This window comes from Mastigoproctus giganteus, chromosome 6, assembly GCF_048544385.1.
Source record: "Mastigoproctus giganteus isolate SK-2022 chromosome 6, ASM4854438v1, whole genome shotgun sequence".
In the NCBI taxonomy this organism is placed as follows: Eukaryota; Metazoa; Arthropoda; class Arachnida; order Uropygi; family Thelyphonidae; genus Mastigoproctus; species Mastigoproctus giganteus.
In genome coordinates, this window is record NC_143580.1 from 38091097 (window position 1) to 38117998 (window position 26902).

General features: G+C 36.2%; 1 protein-coding gene across 1 annotated transcript in view; it reads right to left on the bottom strand.

Annotated features, from left to right (window-relative positions):
- The window catches only part of LOC150084175 (guanine nucleotide exchange factor DBS-like), a 619625-nt gene that overhangs the window by 126418 nt on the left and 466305 nt on the right, over positions 1 to 26902 (bottom strand). Inside the window, exons 14-15 of the mRNA XM_090376145.1 lie at positions 14221 to 14351; positions 8358 to 8424 (exon numbers count right to left, since the gene is read on the bottom strand). Coding sequence (XP_090232271.1) covers positions 8358 to 8424; positions 14221 to 14351 — 198 coding nt within the window. The remainder of the gene's footprint in view (positions 1 to 8357; positions 8425 to 14220; positions 14352 to 26902) is intronic.

Here is a 26902-nt window from a genome sequence, read left to right on the forward strand (position 1 = left end):
CAAGCTAATATGAATACAAACGCTATGAATATTTACTCAACCTTATTATGTGATCTTAATTTACATGGCTACAAATATTGCTCAAAATTTTACCCTCTGAAACAATAATAAAATAGTGCTTTCTTGATGCTCCAGTGCATTGCATCAATTTGTAGTATCAATATGTTTTAGAATAAAATTACATGAACAATATTTGTTTCCACAATGTTATTCATGTAATTCTACAATAACTAATTAATTAATGTTCCAGCAATACAGCTACTCCCTATGAGGTATGGCTTAGAAGGGTGAAAACTGCAAAGATTAGTATAGGCCAAGAAGGAGATCCTTACAATAAACAGGGAAGGAGGTATAATCTCACTTCTAGGAGAGAAAAGAACCAGGGAGAATAAATATAAAATCTTAGGGGGGGTAAGCTTTTATATTTGTGTGCTTTGGTTCATGAAGTTTACCTTCAGTTATTTCTCACTGGAATAAATTACCTACCAAGGTTTCTGAGGAAGAGAGCTTGGTAAAGTTCAAAGTGGAATTCAATAAGTCACATTATGGCAATGGAAAAAGTATGTGCATGCACTTGAAGGATTTTATTTTTGATATATGGGAAAAAAAAATTTCCACCTCTTATATCATTTAGTCATTCAAATATTAATATTAAAACTTTTTAGATTAGTTCATAACTGAATCTGATTTACATTGATCTTCAGTCAACTTTCAGTTCCTTACAAATTACAGCAAAGATTAAAGAAGATTTTCCAAAACTCAATTGGCAACCTTATTTCTTCCTACACACTCATTCATATCCATCACTTTATCAATCAATTTTTCAGAAAGTTCAATGTTTGCAGTAGCAACAAAAATTGGGGACACATAGAGAAACATCTCTATGTGTCCCCAATGGGGTTGTCTGCTGGTATAGCCCATATGTGTAAGCGTATGACGCATGGTCATGCCAGATATTGTTCCAGGTTGGCCCATGTTGTATTGAGTAGTCAACTCTTCAACAGTGATGTGCCTGTTCGTCTGTATGAGTCGTCCTACCCGGTGCTCACCTCTAACATCAACCTTTTGCTGACCTTTTGATGGGTCGTTGTTTGACCATTTTGATGCCAGTTCTGGTGCACTTTAAATACGGCAGCTCTCGAACACCCCACCAGTTCAGCCATTTGTGAAATTGAGGCACCAACTTTTCGAGCACCCACAATCTGTCTTTATCAAAGTCCGATAAATCCTTCCTTTTACCCATCATGCTTGGAATTTTACTAGATACAGACCCGCTGATACCTTATCTATGCTACATAGGTTGACTAACCAGTACTCTCGTACCTCATGTAGTGAAGAGGTCAAATTCAGTTTTCATAGGGGGATCAATAATTCAGTGATCATTCAGTGTATATAAGCAGTGCAGAATTGGAATTTGGGGTGTACAATGTGTACAGAAAGGACAGACAGGGTAGGAAGGGAGGAGGGGTTATGCTGTTAGTTAAGAAACTTATAAAATCTAAGGAAGTGCATCAAGTTGACATAGGTGGACAGTGCAATGTTGAGTCTGTTTGGTGTGACATAAACACTGGGAAAGGGAAAATGAGAGTAGGAGTATGTTATAGGCCTAATGACATTGATGAATACAATGAACAGTTGTGCAGAGAAATACAATGGGCCAGTAAATCAGAATATCTTGTAATGGGGGATTTTAACTTTTCAGATATTAACTGGAACTTGTGGTTGGTCACTTGCAAGCTAGAAAGATTTTGTGGATTTATTGGAAGATTCTTTTCTACAGCAACATGTTCGAGGAGCAACCAGAGGAAGTAATACCCTTGATTTGATTATCAGCAGTGATGACACATGCATTAGGAATTTGAAGGGGTAAAGGAACCACTAGGCGACAGTGATCACAGTGTAGTGATGTGGGTTTTACTTAGCATTAGCAGTAGCATTAGTAGAGGCACATGATGCAAGAAAGCAAGCTTATCCAGCATCAGCCAAAAAAAAAAACCTCTCCTCCCATTTCACCCCTCCATTCGTTCCAAATACCTGTCCAGCCCAGCCTTAAATTTATTTAGGCTATCAACTTCCACAACAAAGGATGGGAGTCTGTTCCACCAACCAACTACTTGCTGGCTAAAGGCAAACTTCCACACATCTATCCTACATCTGTCTTTCCTCAATTTGAATATATACCCTCTCAGGTGATTTTCTCAGGATTATTCTGAGAAAGAGGAAGAATCCCATCAGCATTGAGCATGCTCAAACCATTCAAGACTTTATACTCCTCAATCAGATCACCTTGCAGGTGTCTCGTCCCAGACACTGTAATTTGCAAAACTTAAGCCTTTCTTTGGACTAATATTGTTGCCCTTCTCTGTACTCGTTCCAACAGCTCTACATCCTTCTAAAAATGAGGTCTCCAGACCTGTATACAGTACTCAAGGTGTGGCCTGACCATTGCCTTATACAAGGGGATAATCACCTCCCCTGTTGGAAAACTTCCTGTATATCATTGACAAGACACCATGAGCTACTCTTGCAGACCGTCTGCACTGCTCAGAAAACTTCATATCCGCCTGCACAATTAACCCCAGGTCCTTTTCGTTCTCTGCCACTGTCAGTGTAGTACCACAGAGTTGATACATTACTCTGGGATTACTGCTTTCCATATGTAGTACTTTACACTTGTCAATGTTAAACTTCATTTGCCACCTCTCAGCCCATCTGCTCAACTTTTCTAGGTCCTGTTGCAGCAGCGTACTGTCATTAGGGTCCTTAACAACCCTGCCACCCTTTGTATAATCTGCAAACTTAGATACAGAGCTTGATATACCATCATCAATATCATTTAAAAATACAGAAAACAACAATGGACCCAACACTGAACTCTGAGGGACTCCACTAATAACATTAGTCCATAATGAGCAGTGACCATTGATTACCACTCTCTGTCTTCTCCCACTCAACCATCCCTTTATTCATAACAGCAATTTTGCTCCACTGCCACACTGCTCCAATTTGTTCAGCAGTCTTCCATGTGCAACAGTGTCAAAAGAATTTCTAAGATCCAAATTTACGATATCAAAGTTATTCCCTGCATCCAGTTCCTTTGAGACCACATCATAGTATCCAGTAAAATTGCTCAGGCAAGACTTTCCCTTAACAAAACCATGCTGTCTCTGAGCTATAACTGAAGTCTTGTCTAGATGATCCTGCAGTGATTCCTTTACCAGTGCCTCCATTAATTTTCCTGGAACAGAAGTTAAACTAACAGATCTATAATTACCTGTGTCGCCTTTTGATCATTCTTTGTGAATTCGGGTCACATTTGCACATCTCCATACATGGGTACCTCCCCTGAGTTCAAAGAAGCTCTCATAATTATGGCTTAGGGTTTGCTTACTTCCTTGCTGCCTCCTTTAATATAACTGGATAGCTCTCATCCACCCCGGGTGCCCTTTTTATGTTTATCTTCAACAATTTCTCCTCCACTTTCCTCTCAGTTATTACAAAATCATCTAGCTCACTGCCAGAGTTGAATTCACCTCTGGCATTCAGATGTAACTTTGATCAAGGGTAAAGGGTAAGGTTTTTGTTTTCGTAAAGGTGACTACAGAGGTCTTAGACAGTTTTTAAATTCTACAGAGTGGGATCAACTGATGATGTTACCAACCGTGAATTTTAAATGGGAAGCTTTGAGGAACTTAATCCTGAAGCCTAATTCTAAATGGGAAGCTTTCAGGGAAATAATCTTGAAGGGTACTAGGCTTTTCACACCAACTAAGAAATACTGTAAAAGCCTAAATGGATGTAGAATGAATTAATGAGGCTCGTGGCAGAGAAGAAAAATGCATGGAATGCATATAAATTATCAGTTGACACAGAAGACAGATATAAGCTATGACAGATATAAGCTAGTCTGTAATCAAATCACAAAGGAGGCTGGCAGGCAAAGGAAAATTACAAGAAATCTTTGGCAAAGAATGCAAATAAAAACAGCAAAGAGTTCTTTACTTATGTAAACTTTAGAAGAAAAGGGATGAATCAGATTAGACCACTTAACACAGTTGGGTTGACCATTGATGATCATGCTCAAGTAGCTGATAAACTGAATGAGTATTTTGCATCTACATTCACACATGAGGAGTTAATCAAGGAGGGGAATACCAGAAGTTTATCAAACAGGGAGGTAAGTGGTTTTTTGATAACTGAGAGCAAAATGGATGAGAAATTGTTAAAGATAAACATAAAAAAGGCACCGAGGGCAGAAGGAATCTATTCAGTTATAATGAAGGACGCAGCAAGGGAAGTAAGCAAACCCTTAGCCATATTTATGAGAGCATCCTTAGAGTCAGGGAAGATCCCCATGGACTGGAGACATGCAAATGTATCCCCAATTCACAAAGGGAGTTACTATTATTATCATCATTAGCCATGTGGTGCAAGGAAGCCTGAGGCTTATGCTGCACCAGCCAAATAAAATTTCTGAATTACCCTAACAGAGAGAGAGAGTTAGAAGTAGAAGGGTATCACCAAGAAAGAGAAGAATTAGCATTAGTAGAGGCATATGATGCAAGAAAGCAAGCTTATGCGTCAGCCAAAAAAAAAAAATATGCTCCCATTTCACCCCCCCATTCGTTCCAAGTACCTGTCCGGCTCAGCCTTAAATTTATTTAGGCTATCAGCTTCCACAACAAAGGATGGAAGTCTGTTCCACCAACCAATCACCCGCTGGCTAAAGGCAAACTTCCGCCCATCTATCCTATATCTGTCCTTCCTCAATTTGAATTTAAGCCTCCTCAAATGATTATTCTGAGCAAGAATAAGAATTCCAATAAGAATGACCATGCTAAAACCATTCAAGGCTTTATACACCTCAATCAGATCACCTTGCATGGGCCTAGTCTCCAGACACTGTAATTTGCAAAATTTAAGCCTTTCTTCATAAGAGCAACCCTTTGCTCCATTCACTAATCTTGTTGCCCTTCTCTGTACTCGTTCTAACAGCTCTACATCCTTCTTAAAATGAGTCCTCCAGACCTGTATACAGTACTCAAGGTGTGGCCTGACCATTGCCTTATATAAGTGGATAATCACCTTCTTATCCCTGCTAGAAAAATTCCTGTATATCATTGACAAGACACTATCAGCTACTCTTGCAGACCGTCTACACTGCTTGGAAAACTTCATATCTGCCTGCACAACCACCCCCAGGTCCGTTTCATTCTCTACCACTGGCAGTGTAATACCACAGAGTTGATACGTTGCTCTGGGGTTGCTGTTTCCCATATGTAGTACTTTACATTTGTCAATGTTAAACTTCATTTGCCACCTCTCAGCACATCTGCTCAACCTTTCCAGATCCTGTTGCAGTAGCATAGTGTCAGTAGTGTCCTTGACAACCCTGCCAACCTTCGTATCGTCTGCAAACTTGGACATTAAGCTTGATATACCATCATCAATATCATTTATAAATACAGAAAACAATAATGGACCCAATACTGAACCCTGAGGGACTCCACTAATAACATTAGTCCACGACAAGCAGTGTCCATTGATTACCACTCTCTGTCTTCTCCCACTCAACCATCCCTTTATCCATAGCAGCAATTTGCCTCCAATGCCACACTGCTCCAATTTGTTCAGCATTCTTCCATGTGCAACAGTATCAAAAGCCTTTCTAAGATCCAAATATATGATATCAAAATTATTCCCTGCATCCAGTTCCTTTGTGACCACATGATAGTATCCAATCAAATTGGTCAAGCAAGACTTTCCCTTAACAAAACCATACTGTGTCCGAGCTATAACTGAAGTCTTGTCTAGATGATCCTGCACTGCTTCTTTAACCAGTACCTCCATTAATTTTCCTGGAACAGAAGTTAAACAGGTCTATAATTACTTGTGTTGCCCTTTGATTCTCCTTTGTGAATTGGGGTCACATTTGCACATCTCCAGTCCATGGGTACCTCCCCTGAGTCCAAAGAAGCTCTCATAATTATGGCTAAGGGTTTGCTTACTTCCTTTGCTGCCTCCTTTAATATAACTGGATAGATCCCGCCCACCCCAGGCGCTTTTTTTATGTTTATCTTCAACAATTTCTCCTCCACTTTCCTCTCAGTTATTACAAAATCATCCAGCCCACTGCCAGAGTTTAACTCACCTCTGGCATTCACCCTTCCTGAATAACTCCTCATGGGAGAATGTAGATGCAAAATACTCATTTAGTTTGTTAGCCACCTGAGCAGGATCATCAACAGTTGAACCATCAATATCCAGTGGATCAATCTGATTCATCCCTTTCCTTCTAGAGTTTACATAGGTAAAGAACTCCTTGTTGTTTTTCTTTGCATCCTTTGCCAAGGATTTCTCATAATCTGCCTTTCCCTGCCTGATCTCCTTTGTGACTTGGTTACAGACTAGCTTATATCTATCATAGGCTTCCATGTCACCCATTAATTTATATGTATCCCATGCATTTTTCTTCTCTGCCACATGTCTCATTAATCTACCATCCATTTAGGCCTAAACCTTGAACAATATTTCTTAGTTGGTATGTAGAGCTTTGTAGCTCCCAAGATAAATTCTTTGAATGCTTCTTATTTTGAATTTGGTGTTGGTAACATTATCAGTTGGTCCCACCGTATAGAATTTAAATACTGTCTCAGACCACCGTAGTCACCTTTACGAAAGCAAAAATGTGGATGTGCCAAGCCCATACTCACCAGATGTGACCCCCTGGGTTCAAAGGTTCATAACCTTTGAACCCAGGGTTTTAAGTTTTGGCAACTTGTGTTCTGCGAAAAATAATAGAGTCTCTGGTTAAAGAGGTGATACAGGATCACCTAGACAAGACAGCAGGGATAGTTCAGACACAGCATGGGTTTGTTAAAGGGAGGTCTTGTCTGACCAATTTGAGTGGATACTACGATGTGGTCACAAAGGAACTGGATGCTAAAAATAATTTTGATATCATATACTTGGATTTCACGAAAGCTTTTGATCTGTTGCACATGGAAGACTGATGTACAAATTGGAGCGGTATGGCATTAAGGGCAAGTTTCTGCAATGGATAAATGGATGTTTCAGTTCGAGACAGCAGATAGTGGTAATAAATGGACACAGCTCTACGTGGGCAAATGTTATTAGCGGAGTCCCCGGGTTTCGGTGCTGGGCCCATTGTTGGTTTGTGTATTTATCAATGATATCAATGAAGGTATATCAGGATTAGTGTTCAAGTTTGCAGATGATACAAAGGTTGGCAGGGTTATTAATGACACTAAAGACAGTATGCTACTGCAAAAGGATCTAGAAAAGTTAGGCAGTTGGGCTGAGAAGTGGCAACTGAAGTTTAACATTGACAAATACAAAGTACTGCATATGGGTAGCAGTAACCCAAGAGAAACGTACCAACTGTGTGGCAGTACACTCAGGGAGGTGCAGAATGAAAAAGACTTGGGGGTAATTGTACAGTCAGATATGATGTTCTCTGAGCAGTGCAGACAGGGTGCAAGAGCCAGTCATGGAATTTTATCAATGATATATAGGAATTTTGCCAGCAGAGACAAGGAGGTGATTATCCCTTTGTATAAGGCAAAGGTCAGGCCACACCTTGAGTACTGTATACAGGTCTGGAGGCCTCATTTTCAGAAGGATGTAGTTGGTAGAACGAGTACAGAGAAGGGCAACAAGGTTGGTGAAAGGAACAAAGGGGTGTGCTTATGAAGAAATGTTTAAGTTCTGCAAGTTGCAGCATCTGGAGACTAGGCAACTGGGAGGTGATCTGATTGAGGTGTATAAGGCCTTGAATGGTTTGAGCAGGCTCAATGCTGACGGGATATGTACTCTTGCTCAGACTAAGAACCTGAGGGGAAATAGAATCAAATTGAATAAAAACAGTTGTAGAATAGATGTGCGGAAGTTTGCCTTTAGCCAACGGGTAGTTTATTGCTGGAACAGACTTCCATCTGTTGTTGTGAAAGTTGATAGCTTAAATATATTTAAGGCTGAACTTGACAAACATTTGGAGTGACCGGATGGGTGAAATGGGAAGGGGTTTTTTTTTTTTTTTTTTTTTTGGCTGATGCTGTATAAGCTTGCTTTCTTGCATTATATGTCTCAACTAATGTTAATGCTAAAGTGGAACATTCTGCTTCCTAGTTTTGAGATTACATATAGAAGGTTCAAGCCCCTCATGCACTTTGTCCATAGTGAAAACCAAAATAGCATTACAAAATAATAATGGAATTTAATCCTATTATGTCAATGTGAGAATTGTCTTAGGTTTAAATTATTGAAAATAATTAAATACATGTTTATTTACTTTACAAAAATGTTAACAAAATAAAAATAAATCAAATAATTTTTACCTGAATTATGCTGTCCAATTCAGACACATAAGCCTTTTCTGTTTCTATCAGTTCTGTCATTACATGACTAAAAGTGCATATACATAAATGAATCAAAAATTAATAAATTAATGATCAATAAATAAATAAATATTATAAATATTATTAATGATTAATTGATAAGTTAATAAAATTAAATGAATGTACCAAAAAATTAATAAATGAAAGGTTATATCCTCACATTAGACACTAAAGTTAGGAAAAAATATCAGAATAATTAGAATAAAAATTAAGATATACAGATACATTTTGCAGAACACAGATTGAAGTTGGCAATTGGTTCAACCTTGTAAGTGATTTTCAGAAAGTAGAATGCTGGAGATATCAGCCTTTTAAATAAACAAAATAAATTATTGTATGGTAGAATGATATTTGTAATAAAAAGAAAAATTGTATTCCATTCAGCAATTAGGTAGCAAAAGGTACAAATAAAAAAGTTATGCGAAATAGCTAATAAAAGCTATAGTGGTAATATGGAATATTGAAATTTATTGGTAAATAATTCAGTGTACAAATTACTTTTGTGGACTAATATAAAAAAAAAATAATAAATAACACTGTGCCAGGAAATAAATGATATTAGTAGAATGTGGGGTCACTAACACAAAAGGTATGATGGCCAAAACTGTGGAGCAAGATGAAGGAGATAAGAGAAAAAGGCAAGGCTAGCAAAATAGCTTCTCATGTAGAAGTAATATATTTCTAATTGGCATGGCAATAAGCACAGATTATTGGTTAAAAGTAATGCTATTTACTATAATTACAAAGTTCTAAAATGCTGGGCATACTCTTGTCTATGTCTTTAATATACTTATGGAAAAAAAAAACTATTTTTGGCACTGGAGCTTCTTGATCTTATCTAGTATATCTGAAAAAAGTGTATTTTTATGAGCTGATTTTCATGTTTCAGCCTGAAAAGCCTGGAATAACTCATAAAAGAAATCACACTTTGTTCATCTTAAATCAGCTAACTGTAGCCTCATTTGAAGACGACTACAAATAAAAATGGCCTATTTTATCTTTACATCAGTAAGTTTTGGGAATTTTTTACTTAGCCCTCTCCTGGATATGCACTTTTCATATGAGTGACCAAAACAATATGAATATATATATATATATATATATATATGTTTTTAAGATTCTTTCGACACAGAATCAACAAATTATGTCTACATAAGTACAGATTATTTTGAAACTCCACAAGACATGCTGCCATCTATCAACCATATTTACAAGTAATAGTAGCTATTTAAATTCTATAATCATTTGTGCAAGCCCTTTGTTAAATTTTTTAGGGATTATCTGAACCCTGTGTTAAAAAAAAAAAAAAAAAAATGTTCAATAAAATTTACCAGATTATTTTAACTGGGGATGACCCTTTAGCTGATATTCTTCTTGTGCAAATGCCTTGTTAACAAACTGACAGCATACCCATGCCCTACCTGTACCAACCAAGACTGTAACAGGTGAATTCCATTCCAGCAATGGCAACTGCAAGGACAGATGCAATACCATATTTTATCATGAAATGTGTCTGGGTCCATATGTTGTTGATCCACTGGTAAGCATATTCAATGCAATCCTCTCAAAACAGGCATTTCCTCACACATGGAACTATCCCCATCCAACTATTACAGAAGACATCAGTACCCACAGCATCCAAGCACTTCAGGCTTAAATCATTGGCTTCAACCCTTCTCAGAGTAGTGGAAAAAGTAATTCTACCTGAAAAACCATTTCTATCTATCAAAGCATTTACTTCCACTACAGCCCTCTGCAATATCACCATACATTAGCTAACTGCTCTACAGTTGCAAATCTCCTGGCAATGTCTAACCTCACACTCAAAATGTTTTCTTAACATTCTGTGCACATTCCTCCATAGGTTGGCCTAAATGATCAAACAGATATAGATACCAACCGCAATAAACAGCAGAAGGCTCACAACTTCTAATAAACTGCTAACTGGTCTCATTTCATCCCCAAATTTCTGGGATCTCTGTATTCCACATCCCCATGCACAATCTTTAAGGTCAACTCCAACGCTGCTGATAAAGTTATGCAGACTCAAGCTGAGTGATATATTTACACCTGTGCAGTCACTAATTCAAATATTGGAATCAATATTTGAATTATTGATTCCAATATTTGAATATTGGAATCAATAATTCAAATTCAAAATCCAGCCATTCAAATATTGGAATCAGGTGGAATGAATATGGATAAATTTGTTACCCATCTCACATATAGATGCTGAACCACAGAACAAGTCCCTACTTTACTCAGGATGTAAATGGCTTGGTGAATTTGATGATACTCATCTGTGTGTGCACATGCGCTGCCTTCAGATCCTAGTGATGAAGCCTAAACAGTTGCCTGCCAAAATGAATGCTTATGCTTCTCCAGACAAACTGGTGAACTATTTAATTACACGCTTTGGTAGGTGTTTCAAATAGAATTGATTTCTGTATATACTTCATCAAATTTTATATAATTTTAATGTATATATCACATAACACTTTAACTATAATTTTCCTTCACTTTTTATAAAATTATTAATCTATTTTATATTACTGTAACATATTAATTCCTTATTATTATATTTCTAATTATATGTTGATGTATACCCATGACTGGTCAAACAAATGGGTATTTATTGCCCATTGTATCTGATTATGTTCTGTTTGTTTGTTATTTTGGTTTTTAGGAGCATTAGCAACTGAGGCCATACTGCTCCGGGATATGCAGTGGTCATTCCCTGACCTTTCTGCATCCTCCGTATTTGGTGGTGCAAACCAATGTATTATCAAATTGGAGGTATGTGACATTGAACACGTTATGACACTCTTCATAGAACATTCCTCATATACCACCCCAGCAGCTCATATACCCAGGCTCCTGAGCTGGATATCATCATTCTTCTCTTTCTTGGTGATTCCTTTCTACTTCTGACTCTCTCTCTCTCTCTCTCTCTCTCAGGGTAACTCGGGAATTTTTTTTTTTTGTTTTAGCTGGTGCAGCATAAGCCTCAGATTTCCTTGCACCATATGACTAATAACAATAATGCAGGTAAGGCAGAATTACTAAAAGAGTGATGCGCTCAGTTGAGTGCCAACTAATATACATCATGTCTGCTGTTACTTGCATTCTCTACTGGTATGTATGTACATAGAAATAAAATTTCCCAAATTTGGAGAAAACCCTATGCCTACACTCGGGACTGGTTAGTTACATTCCTGAATGAAAAGAGCCTATATAATGAGTTCCTCTGGTCTATGACAGGAACCAAATGTCAGACTTTTCCAAACAGAAGACAAATGGAGAAGACTGTCATTGTAGGCATCAGCATTTATGGGTCTGAGCATAGCAGTCAATGAGCCTATGCAACCAAATCATGTGAAAAAAGGCTCACACTGTTATGCTACTACAACCACCACCAAATTCTACACTACTGTGGTTCACATGACTTGAACAAAACCATTCCTTGGGCATATGCCACATTTGTGGGAATCCATCTGATGGACTGTGTAGTATGTTTCATTACTCTATTACTCACTATTACTAATACTAAGTCCATTGTTTCAGCTCTATTGCACCACAACAGGAAGTAGCTGGAGTTATGAAGTTGAAAACTTAGATTTGTGAGCAGCTGCATAAGCCATATCCCATTCTTCAATGCCATTCTTGTTCATTCCAGGAGTTGGGCAAATGCTACTGTTTCTGCTGCTATATGATGTCTGTTCAAAAAAAATCTAAATTACTTATTTTTTAAGAATTAGATAGCAGAGCACGTAAGGTATGTTCATGTCAGACGACACCTGGGATTTCTCCCATCTCCGCATAGCAGAGCACACTGTGACAAAGAATAATGTGTTTAGACATGTCTCAGTGTTACTTCCACAGAGTAAGCTGTTCATTTGCTTATGGTAGTTTAGTCAGCCAATGTGAAAATATTCACATCTCATTGTATTTCAAAATGTCAGATTGCATAAAAAAAAGTGTGTGCGTGTATGTGTGTTAGATTTGGTTTTAAAATTGGAAAAACCCGAAGTGAAATAGTTTTTTTTTTTTTTTTATGAAAACCCCAAACACAAAAGGTATTAAAACCTATAGCACTTAGTACCGTGCATGGGTTGAAGGAGAAGTATGGCAGGGGGATGCCGGAAACTTTGCTCTAGAGACGAAACATGGGTTTCACCACTTCAAGCCTCCAATAAGCAAAGTGGTGGTATTGCACCAGTGATCTCGAAACAGCATATAGGGAATGGGACTCTGTAATGAGCCATATGCAAGTTTTTTCCTGGTACTGTTGTGCCAAAGACGTAAGGAACCTGTCGAAAGTGATCCGTGATATGGATACCCCTCAACCACAGCAAATGAGGAAGTTGTGCCTGGAGCGTGAACTTTGGTGTGAAATGATGAAAATTAACCATTTGGGAAATTACTGAAGAAATTTGTATCCCTTCCAGATATGATATGATTAACAAAAAAAATGGAACACAAAGGTGCATTTCTGCAAAGTTCATGCCATGGCCACTAGCAGAAGAAAAACGTGAACATCACTAGCAAGTTGTTTTCGATTTGTACAAATGTGTGATTAATGATAAGATGTTTTTGAAACGTATCATAACCTGAAGATAAAACATGGATTTATCAGTATGATCTAAAATGCAAACAGCAGTCATTGTCCCAGTGGAAGACTCCTTCTTCCCCTTCCCCAAAAAAATACAGCAAACAGAAAGCCATGTTGTTCAAATTTTTTGATCATGAGGGCTTCAGAGGGACAAACAATAAAGGCTCTTACATTGAAGTTCTGAGATATCTTTTGTGATGCAGCTCAAAGAAAAAGACTAGAAAAGTGGAACTTCAAGGACTATTTGCTTCACCATGATGATAATGCACAATGCACCATCACATTTTTCACTACTTATATTGAGTACGTGGGTAGCACAGTGGTATTGTCACCATCCTCCACACACCGGGTGGAAAAGGCCTGGGTTCGAATCCCGTCGATGACGTGAGGAACTTTAATGGGCTTTTTTCACTCTGTGGCTGAGTTAGTCAGTCTCAGACATAGATAGCAAAGTTTTTCTCCCCAGCAACTCGGATTTTTTATCCAGCAAAACAGGAAAATTGACCACAGAACACACGCAATTTACAGACATAATGCACGGCAGATGAATTTGAATTTTGGGTGGCCTTAAAATAATAATAATACTTATACCAAGTTTTTTTTATCAAACATGGAATTGCTCAAGTCCAGTAGCCCTGTATACATTAGATATGGCTCCATGTGATTTTTTTTTTTGTTTCTGAGACTGAAAGGATATCAATTTTATGACATACAAACAATAAATAGTACACTGGATCAGCTCAAAATTGGCTTTCCAAAGTGTTTCCAGGAGTGGGGAAAATCATTTGGCCAATACTTCAAAGGAATTAAGCTGACCACCCCATAACTATGCTTACTGGCACTATATGATAACAGTCCAGATACTTTTGGACAGACCTTGTATGTTTCTAACAGTTGGTTTGAGTAGTCCATTTCCTTTCCTACCTGATGAAGCAATGTCCTTGCTAAGTGCGTTCTTACTATAACATCTCTTTGGAAGGAGTTAGGCTTTTTCCTCATTTCACCCAATTTCTTACTGCCTGTTCCTAAGCTGTTGTTCTCATTTATACTCCTTTAAATCAGTGTTACCATGTAACCTCCAAAATGGACAACTAGCCACTGTTTTTAGAACTGGATGTATTCCAGTATATATTGGAATGTGTATGTATGTAGATTAAAATAATCTAACAGATATTAAAATGCTATTCTAACCTTCGTTTGTTCTGTAGCATCTCCTGACAACTTCTAGGTGAGGGAGAACGAGACTCACAGCCTCCATCTGGAACACCAAGAAAATAACCAAGTTCTTTGTTTGGGTCTCCTAACTGCACTTCTATCTGCATCTGGTTAGTAAATAATACCTATTGAAAACTAGTTATTATTTAAATAGCTATATATACAGATTGATTTGGAATTATGTATAAACGCATTTAAACAATATATCTTCAAGTATTTATTGAGTAAGCATAAACCCAAATTTTCTACATGATCAGGTACACTACCATCCAAAAGCATCCAGACATCTCAGTTTCACAAGGATGTCACTGCCATTCACTTCAATAGCATGTCAATCTGTCTTCATCTGCTTTCATCTTCCTGGGTAGACATTCCACCAACAAATGATTGATTTCAGCAGGTATAGTCCTCCATTCCTCTTGCAGAACTGTGACCAGTTGAGATTTAGGAGGTACTGGTCTGGCAATAAATAACCCAACATCCCATTTCATCTCAAAGATATTCCATAGGGTTCAAATCAAGACTTTGCACTGGCCATTTCAACTTTTTCAACTTCTAGAATTACCATTCTCAAATGGCACCATTTTCAAACAAGTATAGCATGGGTCTATACCAAGAAACTGCCAGATTATAGGGAGCATAGAATTGTCCAAAATGTTAAGCTAAGCATTAGCATTCAAGGTTTCCTGCATATCCACACCATATTCCCAGCTCTTCTGAACTTCATTGATGGCACAATGAACTATGGCATCAGACATTCTCCAGGCATTGTCCACACTTCAGCCTGAGTAGAACAGGGTGTAGAAAGATTCATAACTCCATGGAAAGAACCAATTTCTACTGCTCTATGAGCAAATTACAGCATTAGTTATACCAGTGTTTCCCAAACCTTTTTAGTCATGGAACACTTACGAAACACACGTATTAGCAGGAGCCAAAGAACTGTTTGCTAATATTTTATTACATATGATGCACTGTGCATCAGGAGCACCTTTTTTTCCAACACACATAAAGCCAAAATTCATATAACTGTTATTATACTTTCTTTTTGGTCTTTTATTAGTTGGTTCCTGTTTTTTCACTTTGGATTTTTGGGGAACAAAAGGCTGCGATTGTTCGTCCTCACTTTGAAATGTGACAATATTGTGCTCGTTTTCATCAACCACAGTTGCACTACTAGAAGTATTTTGCTTCTCATTTTAAAGTTCCTTTTTTCAATCACATCTGATTTATTTTAATATTCACATATTTTAATTCACATATTTTAATAATATTTTGAAATACTAATAATTATCAAAAAAATTTATTCAAGGAAGTGAGTTTAGTTATGATATCAGTTTGCTTTCCCCTCTCCTATAACCCGTGTACTCCAGGCTAAATGGCATACTAGATCACCACATTACTACTTTTATGTAGGTGTCATTACCTCTGCGCATACTTCTCTATGCAAAGCCCGCCAAAATAGTGTTCTGCGGTCTATTTGATTATTAGTCTATGCCAGTATATTAATAACTGAAAAAAAATTGTTAAATATTATAATGACACAAAAGTGGTGTACACTACAAATATGCAAAATTTATTTATTTTATTATTTTTTTTAATTATTAATTACGATTTTTTGTGGAACACTGGTTCACATCTCACAGAACACTAGTGTTCCGCAGAACACAGTTTGAGAAACACTGAGTTATACCATGCAAGGTAGAACTGCTGCAGTTGGTTAGGTTTGCCATTCTTCCATGAAAATGAAGACTATGGAGCTCTATATATATATATATAGTCTATTTATACAGACCTTAACTTCTGTTGATGCCTTAAACTACTAGTTGATGTTTTACAGGGATGTCTGATAGATTGTCCTACCTACCCTACCAAGTAACCTGTGGTCATATGGAGTGAGCTAATGTGGATTTCTGGAAGATGCTTCCATTTTAAGATAACATCACTGACAGTAAACTACAGTAAACTGTCAGCAATTGAACAAATTGACAAGCTGGCAGTGTGGCATCCAACAATAACATCTCTATAGCAATCAGTCCACTTGAATCTGTGCCATGGTGAGAAAACTAACTTGTGTGACTGATACACCTTGCTTATAACTGGTCTAAGCAACTTGTTTGTTGTTTGTTTGTTATTTGGTTTTTAGGAGCATTAGCAACTAAGGCCATATTGCTCCAGAATATGCGGTGGTGATTCCCTGACCTTTCCGCATCCTCCGTATTTGGTGGTGACGGGCTCGAACCCCGGTCTAATCAAGAAGCGTGTACTACACACTGCTGCTCCTTCCCACCTGGCTACAGAGACGCCTCAATTTGTTTATCTGGGAAGATCCAACATAACTATAAAACCAGGTATCTGGATACTTCTTAGAGGGTGGTGTATATAGAAATGTGATACAAATAAAACTTAGGTCAGGTGTTCCAAACCTACACTGCAGGCATACGAACTACATCTTTTCATAGCAAATCAACATACAATGATACACATGCCAAGTATTATTTTATTCAATTTCTGTTGTATCTTCACCCAGAACACTACTAAATATTGTAGTATTCTAGGTTCACACTTTTTCTGTACTTTTTCTTTCAGGTATCTTCAAATGGAAAAAAATCCAGAGATAAGTATGGAAATCCCAGAAGATATTTATGAGTATTCAGTTTTTAGGAGCATTAGCAACTAAGGCCATATTGCTCCCGGGATATGCGGTGGTCATTTCCTGACCTTTCCGCATCCTCTGTATTTGTGGTCACGGGCTCAAAGCCCGGTCTAATCAAGAAGTGTGTGCTATGCACTGTGCTCCTGCCCACCTGGCTACGGAGGTGCCCGAAATACATACAAACGTGAAACGTTTTGCTATGATGAATGCTTTAACCTTTAAAAAGTGAATACCTTGATCTACGTTTGCCATGTGTGAACTCTGGAGGGTATATACATAGACCATTTAAAAATTTTAGTTTTGGAAGTCATTTCAAATAATGCGTCAGTTTATGTGCAAATTATTTACAAATTTTATGTAAGTTTATGTACAAATTTTCTAGCGCACATTCTCTTTTCTAGTCCATTATTTATGTTTTCCCAACTAATAGTAAATAAAGTTTTAATTGTTGGCTGCATGAAAATAGCTTTGAAAAGCAAAGGAGGGCACTGTACACATTTTTATTGTTACCTGATTTTGCTTACAGAAGCCAAAATTCTCTGGAATTCAGATCCAAAAATTGAAGAACTCAAATTATGTGATACACAAAGAGATGTGGAGGATATTATTCCTTCAAAAAAAAAAAGTAACTAGTTTATTTTTAACCTTCTGATGCTAGTGTAGCGTCTGAGATACTACTTTTTAAATTTTTTTTTTTTTTTTAATTTGTAAATGAAACCAAATCCTCCTGTGTACCTTTGTACAACATTATTTTAGCTGGTTATACAATATTTCACCATTCAATTCAGTAACCAGATAGCCATGGATATTTATGTGAAAGTATGGATGCACAATATTGCTGGAATTAAAATTCTATTTATAGAAATATTTTTTTATTTCAAGAACTCCATTATTTATTAAAATTTAGAATAACTTTGCCCAGTACTAGTACTACTGAAACTGGATGGCAGCACTCATCTAAGAATAAGTAACAGTACTCCTCCTTTGGAGAAGTGTTACTTATCAAGGTTACTTATGCAAGAGCAGGGCAACACATTGTGAAGTGATTCCCAGTATGAAATTTTAATATAATGAAGACTCATATGCAAACTAACTTTGTTTGCTTAAATTTATACAGCTATATAAAAAAAAGAAAAAAGAAAACACAGTAAAGGTATTGTATAAGCACTACCTTTACTGTGGTTGTTTAATACCAATACAATAAAACTTGATTTAATGGGCTATGGGCAGCAAGGCTTATCAGCTAAACTTGAAAGAAAGACAATCTCTGAAATTGCCAAAATGTTTTAATTGAAAAAGTGCTATACTATGAAATAAAAAACATTAAATGTTCTAATACTGTATTTTACTGCACTTATTGTGTGAAGTAGAAGAGCTTGAAATTTTACTGTCTTAAATGGTCATAGTGAAACCTCTGGCTAAAGCTTATTTGGAGCCTGAAGCACCCTTGCATACTCTCACTGGAGGTTCAGATGACGTGCTACTGATGTCTGACATGTTCACAAGGCTGATGGCAGATAATAATAATGAAAATCCTGGCTCACTACCATTCTGTTTTACTGTGAAAATATTTTAACCAATGACAAATATAGCTGTACCAATTCTATAAAAAACTATAAATTATAATGACTGTCCAATATAACAAGCATTATTACTATGACATCAATTTAGCATTAAATTTACAAAAATTCTATGGTAATAAGTGAAATATATATGTTGTTGTTTTTTGGTTTTTAGGAGCATTAGCAACTAAGGCCATATTGCTCCCGGGATATGCGGTGGTCATTTCCTGACCTTTCCGCATCCTCTGTATTTGTGGTCACGGGCTCAAAGCCCGGTCTAATCAAGAAGTGTGTGCTATGCACTGTGCTCCTGCCCACCTGGCTACGGAGGTGCCCGAAATACATACAAACGTGAAACGTTTTGCTATGATGAATGCTTTAACCTTTAAAAAGTGAATACCTTGATCTACGTTTGCCATGTGTGAACTCTGGAGGGTATATACATAGACCATTTAAAAATTTTAGTTTTGGAAGTCATTTCAAATAATGCGTCAGTTTATGTGCAAATTATTTACAAATTTTATGTAAGTTTATGTACAAATTTTCTAGCGCACATTCTCTTTTCTAGTCCATTATTTATGTTTTCCCAACTAATAGTAAATAAAGTTTTAATTGTTGGCTGCATGAAAATAGCTTTGAAAAGCAAAGGAGGGCACTGTACACATTTTTATTGTTACCTGATTTTGCTTACAGAAGCCAAAATTCTCTGGAATTCAGATCCAAAAATTGAAGAACTCAAATTATGTGATACACAAAGGGATGTGGAGGATATTATTCCTTCAAAAAAAAAAAAAAAAGTAACTAGTTTATTTTTAACCTTCTGATGCTAGTGTAGCGTCTGAAATACTACTTTTTAAAATTTTTTTTTTTTTTTTTTTAATTTGTAAATGAAACCAAATCCTCCTGTGTACCTTTGTACAACATTATTTTAGCTGGTTATACAATATTTTCTGTTTTCATTTAAATGTACTATGAATTATGAGATGGTGAATAAACATAGCAAACATCAATCATGTCTTTCTTCTAGGCAATTCCCATTCCCACATAGCATTTGTGAGATGCCAGTGACAGATGTCTAATCTTGTCATAGAGCTTTGGTTTTGCCAGCTAAATGCAAAGAGCTGACAAAAATACAGATGTTCACATTGTGCCAGACACTATGCAAGCTTTTGTATTTCCATCCAGGCGATGACCTCAAAAATTCTAAGAAATATGATAAAAGCTTTATTATTATTGTTTTCTCTTGTTTACTAGAGAAAACAATAATACTTGTTACTTCTAAACTCAATTAAAAATATCAAATAATATTTGATATTTTTAATTGAGTTTAGAAAATCATAATTAATTGATCACCATTTTCAATCCAGTAAAAGATCTAAAAATCAATTTTTTAGAATTAAAACAAAAAGAGGTGTCTCACAGACATCACACAAGCATCATTTGCTAAATTGAGGGTGTGAATGACAGAAGGTTAAGGTCCCCCACCTTTTAAATTCTGGTTTAATTTTTGACAATAATTTTGCTATAATGACGAGTAAGTCAAATTAAGCAGAAATTAATATTTAAAAGAATTATTTATGTACAAAGTTTTCATTTTTACAACTCTGGAAAATTTCATAAAGAAACTCACTCCAGTCCTAGAAAATGCACTACAGGAAGCTCATGTTTGGGAAATTCATTCATGAGTTTCTCAAACATAGAGTTAAACTGCAGCAATAACGTAATTTTCCTTGCATGTTTTTATAAATATGTATATCTTGTTTAATTTTAACTTTTGTTGGTGCTACTTGGCAGGTACTATCTTGTTTTCATTCTTCAAAGCCACGGAAAGGAATATATGATTGGAGCGTGAAAGAATTATTAAAGCAGTTTCAATTGACTTGCCTTTCTGTTTTCACTTTTGCAGGTCAGTTGTAATTGTGAATGCATTTGTTGAACACCAACCAAGTTGTAAAAAGTGTGCTACTTGTTAAAACCCTCTCAAAGTTACTTTCCGTGAGAAATTGTACAAGGCACATTTTTAAATATAGTTTACTAGAATGTAAAAGAAACAGAAAGGTATGAACATCCGTGACATTCTCCGTGATAGTACTCCAAGAAAAAGGAAGAAATTTTGAAGTGGTAAATCAAATTTGATGCAACCACTCCGTGTAGTATTCATACAAAAGACTGCATATGAATATTACATTAAATAAATTTAACTATATTTATTTCAATATCTTACTGTTTAACTATAATAACAATTGTAGTTATAATGCATGGATGGAGATTAAACCACATATTTTCTAAATTTCTTGCATTTTCTTCAGTATCTATGTGCTTTTTAAGATTTTTTTTTTTTTTTCTGATTTTAGCAGTTGTTATGGATAACCTTCACTGTATAATAGGCTTACAGTATAGACTCAGAAATTGTAAACCAATGCCATGGATGGCCATTATTGGTACACATAGGAAAATATGTTGGTAAAAAAAAATTTATTTGAATCTGGCCACATCTGGTGGTGAAAACTATAGTAATAGTAGTAATAGCCATACAGTGCAAGGAAGCCACACACTTTTGCTGAACTGGCTGAAAAAAAAAAATGAGTAGATAAGAAAATACAAATTATGTGCTTCCCTCCTCACATACGTAACTATCCAGTTGACTTTATTCAAATTTATGGAATTTATTCAAACTATCAGCCTCAACTACTTGTGAAGGCAACTTGTTCCAGCATTCAAGACTCACTGGCTAAAAGAAAACTTCCTACAAAACTTTTTCCCATGTAATTTGAATCTATGTCCCTGAGTTCTGTAATTCTCTATAACAGTGAAAATTCTGCCTCCATTCATCTTACTAATCCCTCTCAGAACCTTATAAACCACAATCAGGTCACCTCTGAGGTGCCTGGTTGCCAAACTCTATAGTCCACATACACGGAGTGTTTCCTACATGGTTGCCCTTTTACGATCTCACCATGCGAGTTGCCCATCATTGAACCCCTTCAAGATGCTCGGTGTCTAAAATACAGTATTTTAAAATACTTTCGAATACAGTATTCAAAATGTGGTCTTACAATTGCCTTATACAGTGGGACTATGGCCACCATATCTCTACAGGTTCAATAAATCATTGGAGCATCATGGGCTTTCCTGGATGCTGCTCAGAAACTTAATAACCAGCCATATTGTCCCTCCCGGTCCCTTTCTTCCTCTGTTTTTAGTTATCCCACCAAGTTTATTTTGGGGTTGCTATTCCCCAAGTGTAAGACTGATTTTGCTGCATTAAAAAATAGCTGCCACTTTTCTGGCCATTCTTACAGCCTGTTTAAGTCGTCCTCAAGGAGCACAGTTTGGTACTGATCATTAACTACTCTGCAAATCTTTATAACATCTGCAAATTTTGACATCAAGCCTTCTATCACATCATTGATGTCATTTATGAAAATCAGAAACAACAGTGGTCCAAGAATGGATCCTTGGGGAATCCCACTCCTGACTTTACACCAATCTGAAGAATATCCATTAATCACAACCCTGTTTTCTGCACTGCAGCCATCCAGAAATCTAGCTTCAAATTTTTCCAGTAATCCCAACATGTTCCAGCTTATACAATAACCTCTCAAGAGGGAATGAGTCAAATGTCTTGCTAAAATCCAAATAAACTATGTAGACATTGTTCCCTACATCCAGCTCATGAGTAACTGTATCAGAATAGCTTATTAAGTTAGTTAAACACAATTTTCTCTTAACTTAAAAAAACCATGCTGTGTGTTATTCAGAATGCCATATCTATCTATATGTCCTTGGATTGCACTCTTAATAGATATGGCATTCTGAATAACAAACTTCTAAGGTTTTCCCTACCACTGAAATGAGACTAACTGGTCTGTAGTTACCAACTTCACTTTTAGCACCTTTATGTATTGGTGATATGGTGGCACATCTCCAATTCAAAGAAATCTCTCCCAAAGTCCAAAGATGCCCTTATAATTAACTTCAGTGGTTCAACACACTCCCTGGTGACCTTACTAAAAATTATTAGTATAGGCCATCAACTTTAGGAACCTTACTTGCTTTTATGCTTGAAAATATTTTTAATAAATAGTCAAGTATAATTGTATGCAGAATTATACAGCAACAAAGTTCTCATTAGAAATGTTCAGAATATTATTACCTTTCTTTATAACAGTAATGGCTACCTAGTAATTTTAAGTCATTTTTTTTTAAATATGGCATTGGCATGCTTTTTTTTTTTTTTTTTTTTTTTTTTGTATGGCACATAAAATTGTGGTATTCTTGTTTCAGCTTATTTTTGGCATACAGGGAAGAAAAGGTTTGACATTGCTGGTCTATAACAATATGTCCATGTTATAACTGAATGTCTAATGAGAGGATTTATTTTCACACATTTCAATCCCCCCCTGGGGGGTTCTTAATGGACATTAACCAAATATTGTTAATATATTATTAAACAGTATATTGCAAAGCAACAGAAGCAAAATACACTAACACAAGGTTCCAGTCTCAACAAACACACAATGTCATCTACAGTCCTCTTGATCATTCAAAGTAGAAGCTATTTGTTAGCCTTTAGGTGCTGGAATGCAACACATCCTATGGCAAGCAATTCTCTCAGGCCACCTTGGTTATGTATTGAAGGTAATGGGATTTGTTCTATCATCCAGAGGGGCCCCTGGTGCAAAGTGATTTCTCTGTGCTCCAATTGAGATTTTTCTAGAGCAATTACTAATTCATTTATATTTTAGTTCTTTTCTTTAATAAATATCCTTATTTGATGTTAGTTCTTCTTTCAAAAAGTATTTGAAGAGAGCAAGAAAGCAAATTACCTTTATATTTTTCATAGATTCATTACTAACCCATACAAATCTTTGCTTGGTCATGTTAGGCAAAGATTAGCAAGCTGATTAATAAGCAAAGATTAGTAGATAATATTTAGTCTGCTCCTACCTCCCTGTGGTGGAGCCAGAAACCTGGATATAAAACTCAACCTACAGGGCTAAAAGGAGCCAAATGAATCTTCAAAATTTTTCAAAAGTGGAGCTCACAGATTCTCAGTCTGTGGGCTCCACTTCATTCCAAAAGGCTAAGAAGAGAAATGTATATGAAGATTATGTGCCATTTCTCATAATCCGTTCTTCAACAGACAAACCTATTAGCAAGCTTTCTCCATTTCTTATTCAGAAATATATAGAAAGTTCTACTAGTCTTCATAAGGGTGTAAAGAAGTTTGATCAGGAAACCTCACAGAGACAGCAACTCAAAGGCATACAGATACTCTGCTTAACCTACACTCTTCCATGGAATTTCCCATCAAATTTATAGGTATTTAATGTGGCCTCATACCATGTTCAACACCTCCAAGGAAGTTACAACAGACTAGGCCTTACTAAATGTGTTGGAGGAAGAATTACTACAAGAATTGCAAGAACAAAAGGTCATACATGCAAAGCGAATTATGACCATAAAAGGTGGAGAACTTAGGCCCACTTGCACATTGTACTTCTTAAACCTTACAATAACAGTAAAAGCAGGTCATCTGTGCCATATTAGACTGTATAAATGCTCTAAATGCCAAAAATTTGGCCACTCACATACAACATGTCAGAGAGATGTAATTTGTCCTAACTGTGGGTTCAAGACCCATAGACAAGCAGACTGTACCATTCAACTGTCATGTTCTGCAAATCATAAAGGTTACCATCTAGAATATTTAAAAGCCTTGTGAATATTAAAGAAAATCCAAAAGTACAAAACTGAACACAAAGTTACAAACCAGAAGATGAGAAAACAACTCTTCTGAGACATGTCCAGGTATAGCTACACATCTTTACCCAAAAACAGCAGCAGTGCAGACAAAGACGACAGTTCCTCCAAAAACATTGCCTACTGAGTGAATGAAACTTTTATTGAAAGATTCACAACAGGGGACATTAGATCAGATTAACAATACTCTGAACCTGATCCCAGCCTTTCCTATTTCAGCATTTTAAAAAGTACATTAAAACAAAAAACCCTCCTTCAACAAATGGATGCTGATAATACAGGAAATGAAGATGAGCTTCTAGAGATATATGTTGAAGGTGATATGGATGCTGAAAGGGAGAAATTCAAAAGTGAGTGACATTAACAGTTTCTAAAAACAGATCATTCTCCACAACTAAATCTCAACAGTGGACTGTATCCTGCAATTAAATTATAGAGGACTAAACAGCAACAATGAATATGCTCTAATCACCCACTATGAGCCATAGGGGCATATGTTTACAAGAAACCAATTTAACTGCTGAATCTCCTTCAGTAAAAACATTACAACCTTTACAGATGGGACAGAGATTCAGCAAACTCAGTCCATGGATGCATTGCAGTTTAAGTGGAATCTAGAATTTCCTTCAAATGCATACCTCTATGTACTTTCTTAGAAGTTGCAGTGTGCATTGCACTCTCCATCACATTTACCCTTGTCTCATATATCTCTCACCCACACATATACTGAAGCAGACTTAGGTGGCCTTAGTGTGCAGATACCAACTCCATTCTGTCTACTAGGCAATTTTAATGGACACCACCCACTTTGGGGATCATCTTAAATAGTCAAGTGAGAAAAACTATTTGAAGAAATACTTGACAAGCACCTTACTATACTTCCTCCAGCTAGCATATGCTTAAAAAAGTCACACCATCTGGTGCATACAAGTCCTCTGTGATACCATGGAAATGTTTGGAATAAAGGCAATAAATGATTGAAAATTGGGCACTTCTTAATGTATTAATTACTGTAACAGTTCACTTCATTTCAGCATGAAGAATTGAAGTACCGATGCTTTCAGAAATTTTGTCATATCAACAGCCCATTAGTGACCTTTGCATTTTGTATGCCAAACTGTGCTAGCTAAATACTAGTACTTAAAAAATGGCAAGATGACTTATAAAAATTAAAATAAGAATTCCACAAATCAGCTGCACAGAATGCAAAGTCCACTAACAACAGTCAACCAATAATTTGTTATCTGAATTATATTATCCACCAGGAAATTAATTAACACACTTCAAATTGAGATAAGTAAGATATAAAAGCAAGAAACAATTGAAACGAGTAAGATCTCAAAGTGAGAAACAAACTGAAATAAGTAAGATCTGAAAGTGAAAAACACACTGAAACAAGTAAAATATGATATAAGTATGACACGTAAGATATGAAATCAAAACCAAAAATAAAATAAATTAATATTAGACATCTGTGTACCTCTAAAAGTAAGTTTTCCAACCTTATGATGTTCACTTTTACTACAAACATGCATTCTCAAGAAATGCTTAAGCTGTTAAACGAAGTGGTACCTACACATGCACTGAATGCCTAAAACTTGCGATCTGATTTTTTTTAAAGGCATACTTCTCTGATTCCAACAAAGTCAGTGATGCAGATCAAAAGTCAAAAATATACTGAAGAAATATTAAATTCATATTTACATCACTGATAGCCATTTTAATTTTCAAAATTTTTTTTTATTATTTTTTTTTAAATTCGGCACATGCTACGTACTATTGTGGCCATCGCTGGGTTAGGTTAACACTAGTTACCATATATATGTCCCCTTTCCTATAGGATCAACCTCTACTATCAATATTTTCACCTGTTTTGTAGTATTATTTCCAAGAATTGATTGATCAGTGTTGGATAATGTCTTCAGCACTGACTATTACTCTGTAATATGCTGAATCCAAATAACAACATGAAACTGAGAGTTGAATAAACGAAAAATTCACCAAAGTTGACTGAAATAATGCCACTAGTGTTAAAAAATTGACACAAAACTCATTCAATGTCAACTCACTGACAATATAGATGAACAGAATATTGGGCTGCAGCTAATGGTGCAGTACCACAGTCACATGAAGAGCACCAAAAACATATTAAACAATTGGTGGAATACAGAATGCATAAAAGAAAGAAAGGGAAAAAAAATATTAATAAAGCATGGAATTTATTCTGCAAACATCCTAAAACCGATAACCTTATCAACTAAAAGAAAGAGAGCCAAAACATGCCATATAAGAAGAAAGGCAAGAAAGGATTCTTGGATTAGATTTGCATCAACTATTACCAAAGCTGCTGATACCGGTTGACTTAAGAAACTATTAAAAATTCAACAGCAAATCACTACCAACTCAAAAGAATAGAAATCAACAAGTTGTTCTTGCCAGAACATGAATTGGCCACACTCATCAGATGCATCTCTTTCTACTTGTGGAAGATGATCCTTCACAGTGCATTCACTTCCACTCATTGTAGTTAATGGTGTCATGAAGGTTTACTGCATGACCTTTCATGAAACCATTAATTGCATGAATGGCTAGCTATTCATGCAATCAATGGCTAGGCTATTGTCATTCAATTTAAAAATACATTTTTGCACATGCCATTTAGTTTTTCTTTATA